This window comes from Populus trichocarpa, chromosome 4, assembly GCF_000002775.5.
Source record: "Populus trichocarpa isolate Nisqually-1 chromosome 4, P.trichocarpa_v4.1, whole genome shotgun sequence".
Lineage (NCBI taxonomy): Eukaryota > Viridiplantae > Streptophyta > Magnoliopsida > Malpighiales > Salicaceae > Populus > Populus trichocarpa.
Window position 1 is genome coordinate 5,468,608 of NC_037288.2, and position 13,686 is coordinate 5,482,293.

A 13,686-nucleotide genomic window follows, 5' to 3' on the forward strand; every position below is an offset into this window, starting at 1 on the left:
AGAATAGGCTAGTGTTAAATCGCTGGCTGCCTACGTGACCAGTTCAACAGTGCGGTTGCTTCGCCCAAGCCAGCTTCTCGACTGATTAGGATAACATCCTTACAAGCATGAAACATGCCTAGTAATTAGCTTAAATCAACTCAATTCACCTCTAGTTATTTCTTTGCATTTGGAAGCTTGACAGGACAACCACAAGGCACAATCAACCACCTAATTACTAGGTGCTGATCATGCCATAATCAACCACCTAATCTGCAGTTCATCTCTCCTGGAAATCTAAATCTTAGAATCATCCACATCAAAAGAATAGCAAAATAAAGTTAATCAGGATAGGGAAATTTACAGCACTCATGTACATATTTGAGAAGCCAGAGTGTTTTGAACTACAACAGTGAATGATATATGGAGCTTGTTTCTCAACCCACAATTTCAATGGGAGAGTTGACAAACATCAAATAACGAAAATCCGATTGCAAATGGAATTACACAGGCAGGAAAGCTGCGCTCTAAACTAGTAAAATAATCCTTTGATCACACCAATGCTTGATAAAAATCTCTGCACATATATAAGCTAAGTGGGTAACAAACTCTTGCTTATTCATATACTGCTGTAAGAACGTGAACTGCGGTGGCTTAGACTACGATCTTTCTTTAACAATGCCTCCAGGTTCTGAAAGCATTTCAGTGGTCTCACCTGTGCATTTTACCCAAAAAAAAGGAAAAAAAACCCGTTAGTTCTACAAAAACAGTAGTGTCAAAGGGATAAAATGCTCTCCTAAAGAACCAGAACTTGAAAAGTGTAGCTCCCAAGAGAAGGTTCAATTCATAAATTTAATAGTATCATTTTTCAATATTTATTATCAAAACTAGTACTCATAGCACCAAAGAATAACATAACGGAAGACTCTAATGTACTAATCCCACCAGGGGCACTCAGAATAAAGCATTTATAGCAATTCAACACTGAGAAATGATTAGTTATTCGCGGGAACTGCTTCAGAGACAGTCAGATAAAGTGTAATGTCAAAATTGTGGTTACTCATCAGGTAAAGTACAGTATCCCCAGACACAAATTCAGAGGAGAAACCTTCCAACGCCTCTTATGACCAATACTGTTTTGAATGGCATCCAGTCTTGTTAGTATCTGCCTGAAAGTTGGTCGCTTAGCTGGATTTTCATGCCAGCACTCCTGAATTAACCTGTGAAATGAAGACAGCGTCATGATTTCTCTATCCCATAACTGATCTCAATGAAAGATCAGTTGACATTGAACAATCTTGACAGTAGACATGGAAGGTATCAAGCAATTCAATTTTGTGAGAAAACTATTTATAATAGAATACACAATTTGTGATAATGAAGATATTTTATAAACCTGTCTATGGATGTTTCTACAGTGACCAGCATTTGATGAATTAGGAAGTGACTTGTTCAGGATCATAGATTGCTCAGGGTTCAATTTTAACTCAAGTAGCTATTTATCAAGAATCATTCCAAATGGTAAGTTGACTCAAAAATCTTGTGTATAAACAAAAAGAAACACAATTTCATGTTAGGTTTGAATTGTTTAAAATTCAATGGAATTCAAACTAGTGACATGATATGAATTCAAATTCAATTCACTCCATTCTCGAATTGATTCCAAAATGGAAAGTAGATTAAAAAGATCTTAAGAAATAAGAGTTAACAATTCTTAAGAATACCATGACACCATCTTTTCTGTCTTGGTGAGTCAAGGCATTGTCAGACAGTCATTGTTTACATGCAGAAATGTTTGGGTTTGGCCATGGTTCCAGGACTTCTTAGCAATGCAATTCACAGATTCTGGTAGTAGACTTTTTTAAAGAAGCTTTAAGTGCAGCATACTTCAGGTTCTGCCTCATGAAGCCTCTAGACTGAGTTTCAACTCATGAGAAGTTATTACATCACTTGTGCTAGTCAATGTGGAATTAATTGAAGATCCATCCTAGACGAGCACCACCTTTTGCTTAAAATTTCTTTTGTTTTAATGTTTGCTTATGTTTACTAGTGGTTCTTATTAGTGATGTGCATACATGTATAATGTTTTCATACCATATCCAATTATAGAAAAATACGATGTCAGATTCCACAGTTAGTTTAAGAACAATAGCAATAAACTCAACGCTTTAAAAAAGAACAAATCTCATGTAAAAAGAACACCTAAGACAGAATGGCATACTCTTTAAGTCCATGTGCATAGGACTTTGTTGGAGCTCTAAAAGGCGGACGCTCTTTTGCCGCATAAGCTGAAGGAACCTCATGTTCTTGTTTAGCAGAAAATGGCGGGCAGCCTTCAATCATCTAATGTATATTCGATAACAAATGTCCATAGTCAAAGATTTAAAATAAATCATAAAATCTATCAAAGATCAAGAATAAATGAGGTTGCATGTATATGCTTTGTCGAATTGTTGAGGCGCTAAGCATGAGCTCTGGGTGCACAGTAAGAAAATGCTCTAACATATACAAAGGCCCATTATTACAAGAAGACCTGTAATGATACGACTGAGAAGTCTTTACCTCCTGTAGGATTAAAGCAAAGGAAAAAATATCTACTTTAGTATCATATTCTTCATTTTTGAAAACCTCTGGAGCCACATACCGCCCTGTCAATGACAAAACAAACATTTCCATAACAATATTCATCTAACAAGTCAACTACAGGAATATGGATCAATGAATACATACAAGAAAATAGCTGGCATGTAGGAAAGGCATTTGGTTTAGCAACTTCCAAAATAAATGAGATTCATAAAGATGAAAAAGCCACACTTACAGGAATTGTCGAGACTAATTAGAGGTTTTTCTTCTTTAACTGTAAGCAACTTGCTAATTCCAAAGTCTGCGACTTTCAGATGCCCAGAATCATCCCGCAATATATTTCTGTTATCTTGCTCATAAGCAACATAAAAAGGTGCTGACAATGTCAGCAAAATTGAGGAATCCAATGAATTTTAACTGAAAGTTCCACTATAGTCATAGATATGTGTGCATGTCAAATAAAAAAACCAGCCTAAGTTGAACAAGAAAACTTACGAAGGCTCAAGATCACGGTGAATTATTGGTACCGGCTTATTCTCATGCAAGTAATTCATTCCCCTGCAACATTTGCAGAAATAGAAGAGTTCTTTCAAGACTGTCATCAGAGAGTGAAGTGACAGGCAAACAACTAACATTTTCATCTTCATCTCCATCAACCAAAGCATGTCACACATCTTTAAGGTTTTGTTTTACAGTAAAATCTAACACTATATATCATCCATACAAGAACTTAAAATCTTAGTGATGGGGGATGAAGGGAAACAACGGGAATTAATTTTTATTTATTTAAGAATTTAATATTTTATTATTATTTTAGATTTTATTATTTAGGAAAATTAATATTCATTACTTATTAGTTAAATTAGGATTTTAGTTTCCTTCTTGAATTAAGACTTATTAGGTTTTCCTACTTTTTTTGGTTTGGTGCATGTAAATAAGCACCTCAACATTAGTTATTTTGAGAATGTATCATTAATGATTGAAACAAAGACTTTGAATGTTCTTCAAGATTAAATGCGTCTCTCTTGTGCTGATTCCCTAGGATCAAATACGTCTTAGTTTTGTTCCCTTTATGACCAAGAATGTTGACTCTCTTATTGGTGAATTTTGGTTACTGTTCTAAATTAGCCTCCTTGTTGGTGATCTTGTTTTTTTTATTCTACATCAATTTGGCTAGTCCTACATCACATAGGCATCACTGTCCAATTTTTTACCCATTTACATAAAATAAACGAGACTCCACAACTTTAGTATTTCTCAAATGATTGTTAAATTAGTGGAAAAACTATATGCTATACATTGAACAATCAAAGTTTTGAAAATAAAAAAAAAAAACTTTAGGCAATAAATCATGTATTTGTCCCAGGCTTGGAGACCAGTTTTATATCCTAATATGTTTGACAGCAGAACTGTAAGAACCTTCGAAAGTACAAGCCAATCCTGAGATTTTTAGTCTTGAATCACAATTCTTGAACATATGATACTCTCCTAGCTATTCATTTGATTGACATTTTCTTCAAGCAGACAAAGTAATATAGCTAAAAAATGTTATTATGGGTCAGTCACTAATGTATAAGCATCAAATCAAAAAATGATTGCTATTTGAAACAAATCAGATATTTAGAATAATAATAAACTCCAAGAAAAAGTAAGGAGGCCTTTTATGGGGGGTGGGAGTGTAAACACCAAAGATTTACAAGCCCACTATACATTCTTTATTTTAGACTTGAAATTTGTGTTTACACTGCATTAATGGGAAAAATAAAAATAATAAATAATAACAGACCTTGCAACACTGCATTAATGGGAAAAATAAAAATAATAAATAATAACAGACCTTGCAATATCAAGTGCAAGTCTCACAGCTGCTATTGGTTTTAATGCTCCTTTTCTTTTCAAGAACGCACAAAAATCTCCCTGTAATATTAATGGAAAAGAAAAAACTACAAATGTTAATTTTATGATATAAGATTTCATGACTTGAACATCTAAAAGCATTTTTATCTCTTAATTTCTTCTGGAAAAATAAAGATAGATAGATAGATAGATAGATAGATGTCACCACAGAGAAAATGCAGATCCACCACTCTGCTGATGGGAAAGAAGCAGAATTGACCTATTTACTAAGTAGAAGTAAATATTTACAAAGATCTAGTCTCTAATTTCAATACAAGTGAATTTCAGGTTAGAAGGAAGGATGCTAAGAAGAGAAATGGAGGATGGTCTTCCCATCCTTACTTACAAATCAAATCCAAAGGACAAATCCATCACACATGAAGCAGAAATTTTCACAAGGATCTACCATTAGTGCTATTAAGTTTGTTTAAGAAATCATATCCACATGGGTGCATGTATATACCAGAAACAGGTTGACTTCAAAGGAGGGCTCATCAGGGGAACAAATTTATCATCATCAAATTCAATAAAGCATTAAGAAATAATGATCATAAAATAAGAAAGAAGCAGACAGGAAAAATAAAACCACAATAACTGGCATTGAAAATGATACATAACAACCAGCAAAAAGAATTATACACAAATAATAGAGTTGTGGCAATAACAAACATCCAGCAGAAAACAATAAGAATGACTAAGATTGGAAAAATGCCACTCCCATGGTGAACGACAGAATTGAAGAACAAACCTTGGGTAAAAATTCAGTCACAATCATCATTGGACTACTTTGAGTAACAGCACCCAGAAACTGGACCACATTTGGATGCCGTATTTTCTGAAGCAATGCAAGTTCATCTCTGAATGCTCTCCTGTGCAAAACTAACTGTCATGATAACCTAAGCATACAAAACTAAGATACTATTAAGAAAAAAGGCTCAGGGTATAGATAACCCACACTTTATCCTCGTCCGAAAGCACCTCCTCACCAAGCTTTTTAACAGCAACCTGAATTCCTCGCCATAATGCTACGCAAAAGGTTCCCTGTGGCATATTTCACGCAATCAACTTGAAAATGAGATGTGTTTCAAACAGGTCAAATACAGCCTGACCATAGAATTAGCCAAAACACCTCAGATATCTTATCTAAAATATATATGTTCATTACCTAATATGCTCATTACCTAAGTAACTCATCATTGTATTCTTACTCAACTCGAATGCTTACAGTAGAGGGATATAAGCCACTTATATATATATACAAGAGTTTCACTTAGAAAATCATCTACAAAGTTTAAATTCAAGTTGTAACATTTGACAATAAGTATCAACACAAGAAGAAACTGACATTGATCTTCACAACATTAACATAAGAAGCAATAAAATACTAGCTCGAAGAGGTCTGTAAGCAATGTTATCAGAAGACAAACATAAGCTCATAAGTTCCAGAAGGTGAAAAAAGATATGGGGAACAAGTGACCTTAGTTAATTCCACACTGTTAGTAAAATCCAGTTCGTCAGGATTGATTTCATATTCCGGGACCTCACGTGCATGCTTAACGTGCATAGGAGCCATCTACATAAACAGAACCGATCCAAGACACAATAAGAAAAACAGGTCAGAAGTAAACTGATGCATCATGTAAACAACAAAACTGATAACATACCAGAGGTTTTGCACCACGTTTCTCCAAGAGTTTGATCACATCATGGTTTTTGTAAAATATAGCATCTGCAAGAGGCTGTTTAAGCAACATCAGTTTACTGAGAAAAAGAAAAGAAAAAAAACTCTTGACTATCAGTTTAAACAACAAACCAAACGATACATTTTAGTATTTAAAAAACCCCAGGAATGCTCGGGTTTGTAATGCTCTCCGTGCAACTGGAGAATTTGAAAGCACCCCATATCTTACTACCTAGCATCAGCAAAAGAACCCACTCCAAACTGGCAATATGAAACCCTTTGGCTCAAAACAAAATGCTTGAGCAAATTGCCTGGGCTAACTCAAATGGCATACACCGCATGCCTCCTCCAAATTAACAACAAAATTATTTAACACAAAGCAAAATTCCTAACTTCATAATCCACAGAGTCTATCTACCCATAGGCTTGCTAGGAATCAAACTCAAATCTCGGGCCGAACAACATCATCAACCCCATAAAAAAATATTAAAAAAAAAAAGTTAAGCCAACCAGCAATCTAATCTCTCAAAACAACTATTTCAACAATCTGAAGAAACCCAAATCAGAAAAACAAAATCATTATCCAAATACATACAGTGCTCCCCCAACGATCCTTGGGGTCAATTTCGGCCCCATGATCGAGCAAAAGATCGACAACTTGAGTGAGGCCTTGACAAGAAGCAATATGAAGGGCAGTACGGCCATCAATATCACGAAAATTAACATCAACATCAGAATTCACCAATTCTTTGATCCCTTCTAGATTTCCTTCATTAGCTAAGTACATTAGCCTCACTCCTGGATCAACTCCATCCATATCAACATCAGATTCTTCTCGGTCTCTCTCCGGTGCTAGTGACGATTGCTTTCCTAACGTAAACCTCAATGGATTCTTCCCTTCCATTATTTTGAAAGAAGATGATTTCGTGGGGCTGATTAGGAAGGAACGATGGAAAGGCAATTTGATACTCTTTCCTCTTCTGTCGCTGACTGCTTAAAACCCTAAAATGGAGAAGGAAGCAATGCTGGCTTTAGCTATACACGCGTGAATCATTCAAATTCGGAATCTTTTTCCTATCTTTTTTTACCCCAAAGAAAGAAATGTGAATTTAAATTGGAATGTGTGATTCACGCGATTACGTGCGCCTGTGATGACAATTGTGATGCAAGCGTGAAAGGAAGGAGGCGGTGGCCTGCGGAGAGCCTCAAACGACGCCGGTTTCCGTTTCAAGAGGGAGTCCACTTGTTGATAAAGAAAGACGGAGAGGTCATACATACATGTCATGTGATGGGGTAAATATAATATGTTATAGGTTTTATTTTATTTTTTTAACTTTAGCGAATCAAGAACAAATAAAAAAATATAAAGAAAATAATAATTTAAACGGCGGAAATGTTGGCAATGTCAATTGTCAACTTGAGATGGATAAGATCACGTGGAAAAACTTAAGATCCAAGTAAGCAGCTGATATCAAGCTCATCTTTGCTGGGAAATGCTGGCCATCCTCGCAGTCAACATAAGACCTAGTAGTAATTGGCGTTATCTTCTTCCTTCACAAGTCAGAGGCCCTTGTTAGGGTTATTTCATTCGCTTAGAGTCTTAGACCAGCACCCCATTCTAGAGATGCTTTACTTTGTATTCACATTCGTGTTCGGCTTCATCTTCGTGGAAGGAAGACGACCCGTGGAAAACTAGGCCAATTTGCTTACCAATATTTTTTTTCCATAAGAAAAGTAATTAAGAAACATTTCAAACATGAATGTGTTGAAAACTTATTTTTTTAAATTTGATTTTTTAAAAAGGACGTCAACAAGAGAAAAATAATTAAATATTACAAAAAAAACATGCAAATGGTTGAAATGCATTGAAAACATACTTTTTTATATTTGTTTTTCTTTTTTTGGATTTCTAGCAAAATATTTTGAAAAAAAGAATAAAATATTCAGTTATGACAAGTGTCCCTTTCTTTACAACGTTTATGGAACAAAATCTTGTAAAATACTCTGTATAGTAAGTTTGTAGAGAAAAAGATGATGTTTTATCTTTTAAGATGGGTACAATTGTTTAGGTGACCAATTACCTGTATGTGAAAAATATGAATATTTCTTGAAATGATATCATTGGTCTGGATGACCTACTGTTGTGAAATTTTAAAAAAAATAAAAATTGTCTTGTTGTACCAGATGACCTGCTCGCTTGTGAGAAAATTGAATTTTTTTCAAGATGATCTCATTGTACATCAAGATAGTCTTATTGCACCGGATGACATATGGTCTCATTATGCTTCAAGATGGTCTTATTATACTAGGTGATCTACTCTCTTGTGAAAAATTTATAACCTTTTCAAGATGGTTTCATTGTATTAAACGACCAACCCATCAGTTAAAAAATTGAAGATTTTTTAAGATGGTTTGAAATACCGACATGGAAACGACTGGTTGTTCGTTAATGCTAGACATGAACGATATGTCGCTCAAGATATCAGTTTTGACATTAAACCACTTGACCTATCACCTAGCCACTATTCATTTTTTTTCCGCCTTTAAAACTAAAAAAAAAAAAACCTAGTCAAGTTCATGGCTTTCAACCCATGGTTAAACACCATCTTCCCACAAAAACACACTAGTCTCGCACCCAATCAATGAACACGATCACGACCTACAATTCTAATCACTTAGATCTTCTTTTTTTACCCCTAAAACTCCTTATAGATGCAACAAAAGACCTTCCACACACTAGCTAAAAAATACAAGTTGTGTATGCCTCCCCATGCCTGCTACAAAGTTGGACATGTTTTAGTCCTCAACATCAATCAAAGGTCATCATCTCTTATTAAGTATCAAAGGTTAAGATATTGCCAACACATATCTCTAGATTCTCCCTCACTTGCCTATAAACCCTGTCACGGGGGGCGCGACGTCGTCTGGCGACGGCGGAGGCTCGTGTTGTGCCTCCTAATGAGGGGTGTTGGGAAGGTGTTTTGGATTTAATCATGAAATTATGATTAATGTTTAGGAGTTGCCACCAAGTATTATGGTCACTAGGAACCTATGGTCTGCGAGAGTCTGGGTAAAGGACTGGTTGTGCAAGGGGAAGACGCATCACCCCCAGTGCACCCTATCTAAGGTAAGCTGCATTATTGTTTGATTGTTTTTTCTAACTCGGGTTTCTATTTGTTGGTCTTTTCTAAGGCTCAAGGCAAATCTCTCTTCATGAGAGAGTCTCTACCTTATCGGGTTAAATCCTAACCGTTCTAAAGTATGAATTTTAGCATCGCATTTTTACACCTTGTATCTTTAATACTTGAGGGTGTAAGTTATCATGTAATTTTACACCTCATAAATATTAAAGTCTACATCTGGATCCTAAAAAAAATATTGGAAAAAGGTTTTTGACATGTTGGCCAAATCCTAATGGATAATCATAAACTGGTAACGATATCCATTTTTTATTTTTTTTAAACATGAAAAAGATGTAATGTTTGTTTTTATGAAGATATGCTTGAAAAATTTAGGATTTGGCCGTATGCAATGAAATATTTTTTTTTCTTTTTGAAAATGTTTTCAATTTATTTTTTTGAAATAATTCGGAGAAAACAAGGTATTTTAATACTGGATTTGTATTTTACAGTGTAAATATACAACTCGATATTATGCAAAATTGGTAGAAACATACACGAGAAAAATCACAAATTTTAAAATGATTTTTGAAAACTTTTCTTTGATTTTTTTTTAAATATAGTCCACTGCATGAACAGTGGACGTGAATTATAATTCACGCTCACTGTTCATGCGTGAACAGTAGGACGTGAATTATAATTCACGTCCATTGTTCACTCAATGAACAGAGGCAACGAAGAAGAAGAAGAAGGGGAAGGGGAGAGAGGGCGGACAACCTAGTGTGGCGGTGGTTTGGCCGAGGATGACGGTGTGCTATCGTTGGTTGTAGCGGTAGAGGCCGGCGTCGGCTATGGGAGGGAGAAGAAAAGGTTGCCGAGGAGAGAGAAAGGCTAGAAGGAGAAGAGAGAGAAGGTCATGATTGCTGCTCTGCCACTGGTGAGGAGCTGGGTTGATGGAAATGGCGGTGGTAAAGCCGGTTGTGGCAGCGGAGGTCAGTGGAAGAGGAAGCAGAAGAAGAAGAAAACGGGAGGGGCTGCAGAGAGGAGAGAGAAACCGACGATGGCTCTTGGTGGTCGGTTGGTGGTTGTGTTGGCTTCCTGTGGTGGAGCTGATGGTGGGAAGACCAGTGATGAGAGTAGTGGTGGCTGAAGGCCACGGTGGAGAGAGAGGGAGAGGAAAGAGAAAAATTGCAGAAACAAGGAAAATGGCTGGTTTTTTGGCTGGTTTGGGACCCGATTTTCTCCTCTCTCATGCCATGAAATCCATCTCTATTTATAGGCGGTGGAATAGGGCAATCTTGTCTACACAGGGGAAAAATTTTCAGCCCTTGATTCGGTTGGGAAGGATCCCAACCATTGGCTCAAAGTAGGCATGGTGCACTGTCAAATCTGCAGAAAAAGCTGCCTGAGTTAGCATGTTTAGGCCGACGCCGGCGCCGATTAATTATCATTCAGACTAAACTATTGATATGGAACTGTAGAGTAACTGCAGAGGATCATTTTCGTGCAAGTTTGGTTAAATTTGGTGGACGTTAGGTGCATTAAATGCACTTGCAAAGGAGGTGACTAGACCAGTTTTTCCGGAAAAATAAAGAAGAAGATGAACAGTACCAAAGTTCATTTCAGTCCTTCCTCTTTCAATTTCTTTCAATTGAACCTCTAATTGACCCTAAACGTTTTCAATTAAGCCCCTGATGAACTTCAATTGGAGCACCGAAGTTACGCGCTTATTGCGATATGGTCTTTGGTCTCATATTTCTTCAATTTAGCCCGTAATTGAGCCCAAAACTTCAATTTTCTTGTAATTTTGCCCATGATTTCAATATATTAACATGGTAAAAATTAAATTTGGTCTCTTAAAATTCCAATCTCCTCAATTAAGCCCAAATTAGGCTCCCAAACTTAATTTTTCGCCAATTAAGCCCCAAATAAAATTAATTTGACCCATTTAAAGTATAATTAAGTCCTTGCACTTAATTAAATCCTTTAATTGGACCCAAATTAATTCTTAAACATAATTAAAATTTAATTTGGCCCATGATTAAATCAAATTGGCCTATTAAAAATTTAATTATGTCATTGGACTTAATTTTTATGCAAATTCGTCCAATAATCATTTAATTTAACCTTGAATTTTCATTTTTTTTCTCCATTTTTTGGCACAATGGGGTACAATTAGGCCTTGAATTTTCTCCAAAATTGCAGCTTGATTTTTCCCTATTTTTATAGTTCTCATTGATCTGCTTTCTCCACATTGCCAGCCTTTATTTTATTTTTTTGATTTTTTATTTTGAAAAAAGATGATTTTGGGGTATAACCCAGAATTAGGTTATGACAAACCCCTTATAAAATCCTAAATGAAGCAGTGAGGGAGAGGAACAAAAATAAGACCTTTAAATAAAGACATTGTAATTTTAACCGTAGTCTTCACCTTCGTTCAATACTTCAAAATCCTTCTATCACCAAACTCCAACTATTTAACTAATAAAAGCCAAGTCAATTCATTCTCACCTCTAACCATTTTACCTTAGTTTAAAAAGTTGTAACATTTAAGACATTAAAGCTTCGAGGAGATAAGGTCTAGTAAAATGAAGGACTTTTCCACTTATTTTTAGTGTTGTAACTGTGTAGTCCCTTAAGTTTTTTTCTCTTTAGGAAATGAACATTAAAGCCTTCTAAGTATCAAGGTTCACGTCAGAGGAGTTTAGCATATAGGTATAATTTCTCTTTTTAACTTGTTTTGTGAGGTGGTGAGTTGATAATACCACATTTTAGTTTAAAATGATCTGTCATTTCAGGATTTATCTAGGTAAGGTCAAGAATTGTTATGAACTCTTTCTAACACATATGTTTCTTATTATTGAAATAATTAAGATATAAACTATAAAAAAGAGTGGTGGTGTATCCATTTGTTTATTTTCTTTTCTTGACAATAATATAAGTTCCATTTAAGACAAAATGTTTTTTACTTTACTATGAGTTCTATCTTCATAACTAAACATGTTTTGTCATAAGATGTTTGTTGTCTTTCCATGCCATTTTAGGTATAATGTGATATAGTTTGAAGAGGAGGGTCGTGAACTTAGAAAGAGATATGGATGCACATTGGTTAAAATCTATATTTTATGGTTAGAGAGGTTATGCTTAAGTTGTGAAGGTTAATAATGTGAACCTCATAGATTTAAAGATCTAGAAATCCATAGTTAAATTGACTCTTTCCAAAAAAGCTAAATTTAGGCTTGTAATTAAGCTTGACATGATGATAATCTATACCAAAGCACCAAGAGTATAGAAACCAAACCTCCATCTAACACCTATAAAGAGATGCTAACAAAAAGTATAGAAAATGTCATGAAGCTTGATTAATTATTTGATAAGTAAGAGTAGTTCAATAAAGAATCAAATTAAGAGAATTCATCTCTCATATATAATAGATGGGACAACAATGTATTGTCCAACTTCAAACAATAATGTCTTATAAAATAATAGTTATACTTGAAATAAAGTAGACCCTAGATGACCTAATAGGCTAACACAAACTCAAATTAAAATAAGGCCCAAACTATCTTAAATAAGGCAATATGAATAATAATAATAATAATAAATTTTTTTGAAAAATAATGCTAAGTAGTCGCACAATATGGATAAGAAGAAGTAATTCTTGAATGAAATCCTTGCTTAAAAAAGACTTTTAGCTGAATAGGTTATGATGCTGCCACCTGGAATCCAAAACAAACAAGAAAATAATTCTTCCAACCCTTTTATGTGGCTCACAAGCCATCCAAGTATTCAGCCTCTAATGCTAATCTACATAAACCACCAATAAAAAATCGCATAAACCCTTTTAGAAAAGAAAGATTGTTATACATTTGAGTGTTAGCTTCTTTTTTTTTTTTTTTTGTGTTTCAAGTATTTCTATAATTAATGTAGTTTTTCTCCGTGTACAGAAAATAAAAGACATAAAATTTTATTTATAGAGAAACCTAAAAAAATATAAATGACAATATCAATTTGTCTCTTAAATAATATCACATATGTTATTTCACAATAATTCAAGAAATTTATCCAATTAAGTCCCTACTTACCGACGGATAAATTTTTTTAAATAATATCTCTTAATAAGATTTTTTAAAAAATATTTTTAAATAATTACCAACAAAATTACATACAATATTTTTCCGAGGGAATTATTGACAGAATGAAGCGGGTAATTTTTTTTTTTGCTCGCTTTTTTCGTCAGTAAATCCATCGGTAATAATTTTTTTATTACCAACGGACTTACCGACAGATAAAAAATTACTGACGAAAGATTCACCGACAGAGTATTTTCGTCGGTGATTTCGTTGGTAAATTAATTACCAACGGAATAGTAGTGCAAATACCGACGGAAAATTCTGTCGGTAAATCTAAAGATTGTGGTAGTATGTA

The 13,686-nt window shown here is 34.7% G+C and overlaps 1 protein-coding gene across 2 annotated transcripts; it reads right to left on the minus strand.

Annotated features, from left to right (window-relative positions):
- Positions 1–307: 307 nt before the first annotated feature.
- On the minus strand, positions 308–7,406 carry LOC7470185 (integrin-linked protein kinase 1). 2 transcript variants are annotated; one of them, XM_002305011.3, is made up of 12 exons: positions 6,735–7,406; positions 6,123–6,197; positions 5,936–6,031; positions 5,414–5,499; positions 5,207–5,327; positions 4,400–4,479; positions 3,058–3,120; positions 2,798–2,904; positions 2,542–2,627; positions 2,201–2,322; positions 1,088–1,199; positions 308–694 (listed from the first exon to the last, which is right to left on the minus strand). In XM_002305011.3, the coding sequence occupies exons 1-12, from the start codon at positions 7,041–7,043 to the stop codon at positions 599–601; spliced, it is 1,353 nt and encodes a 450-aa protein (XP_002305047.2). In that variant the 5' UTR covers positions 7,044–7,406; the 3' UTR covers positions 308–598. The 2 variants fall into 2 exon arrangements, 1 of the variants encoding a protein (XP_002305047.2); XR_002981454.2 differs by lacking the exon at positions 2,201–2,322 and having other exon boundaries at positions 457–694.
- Positions 7,407–13,686: the final 6,280 nt, after the last annotated feature.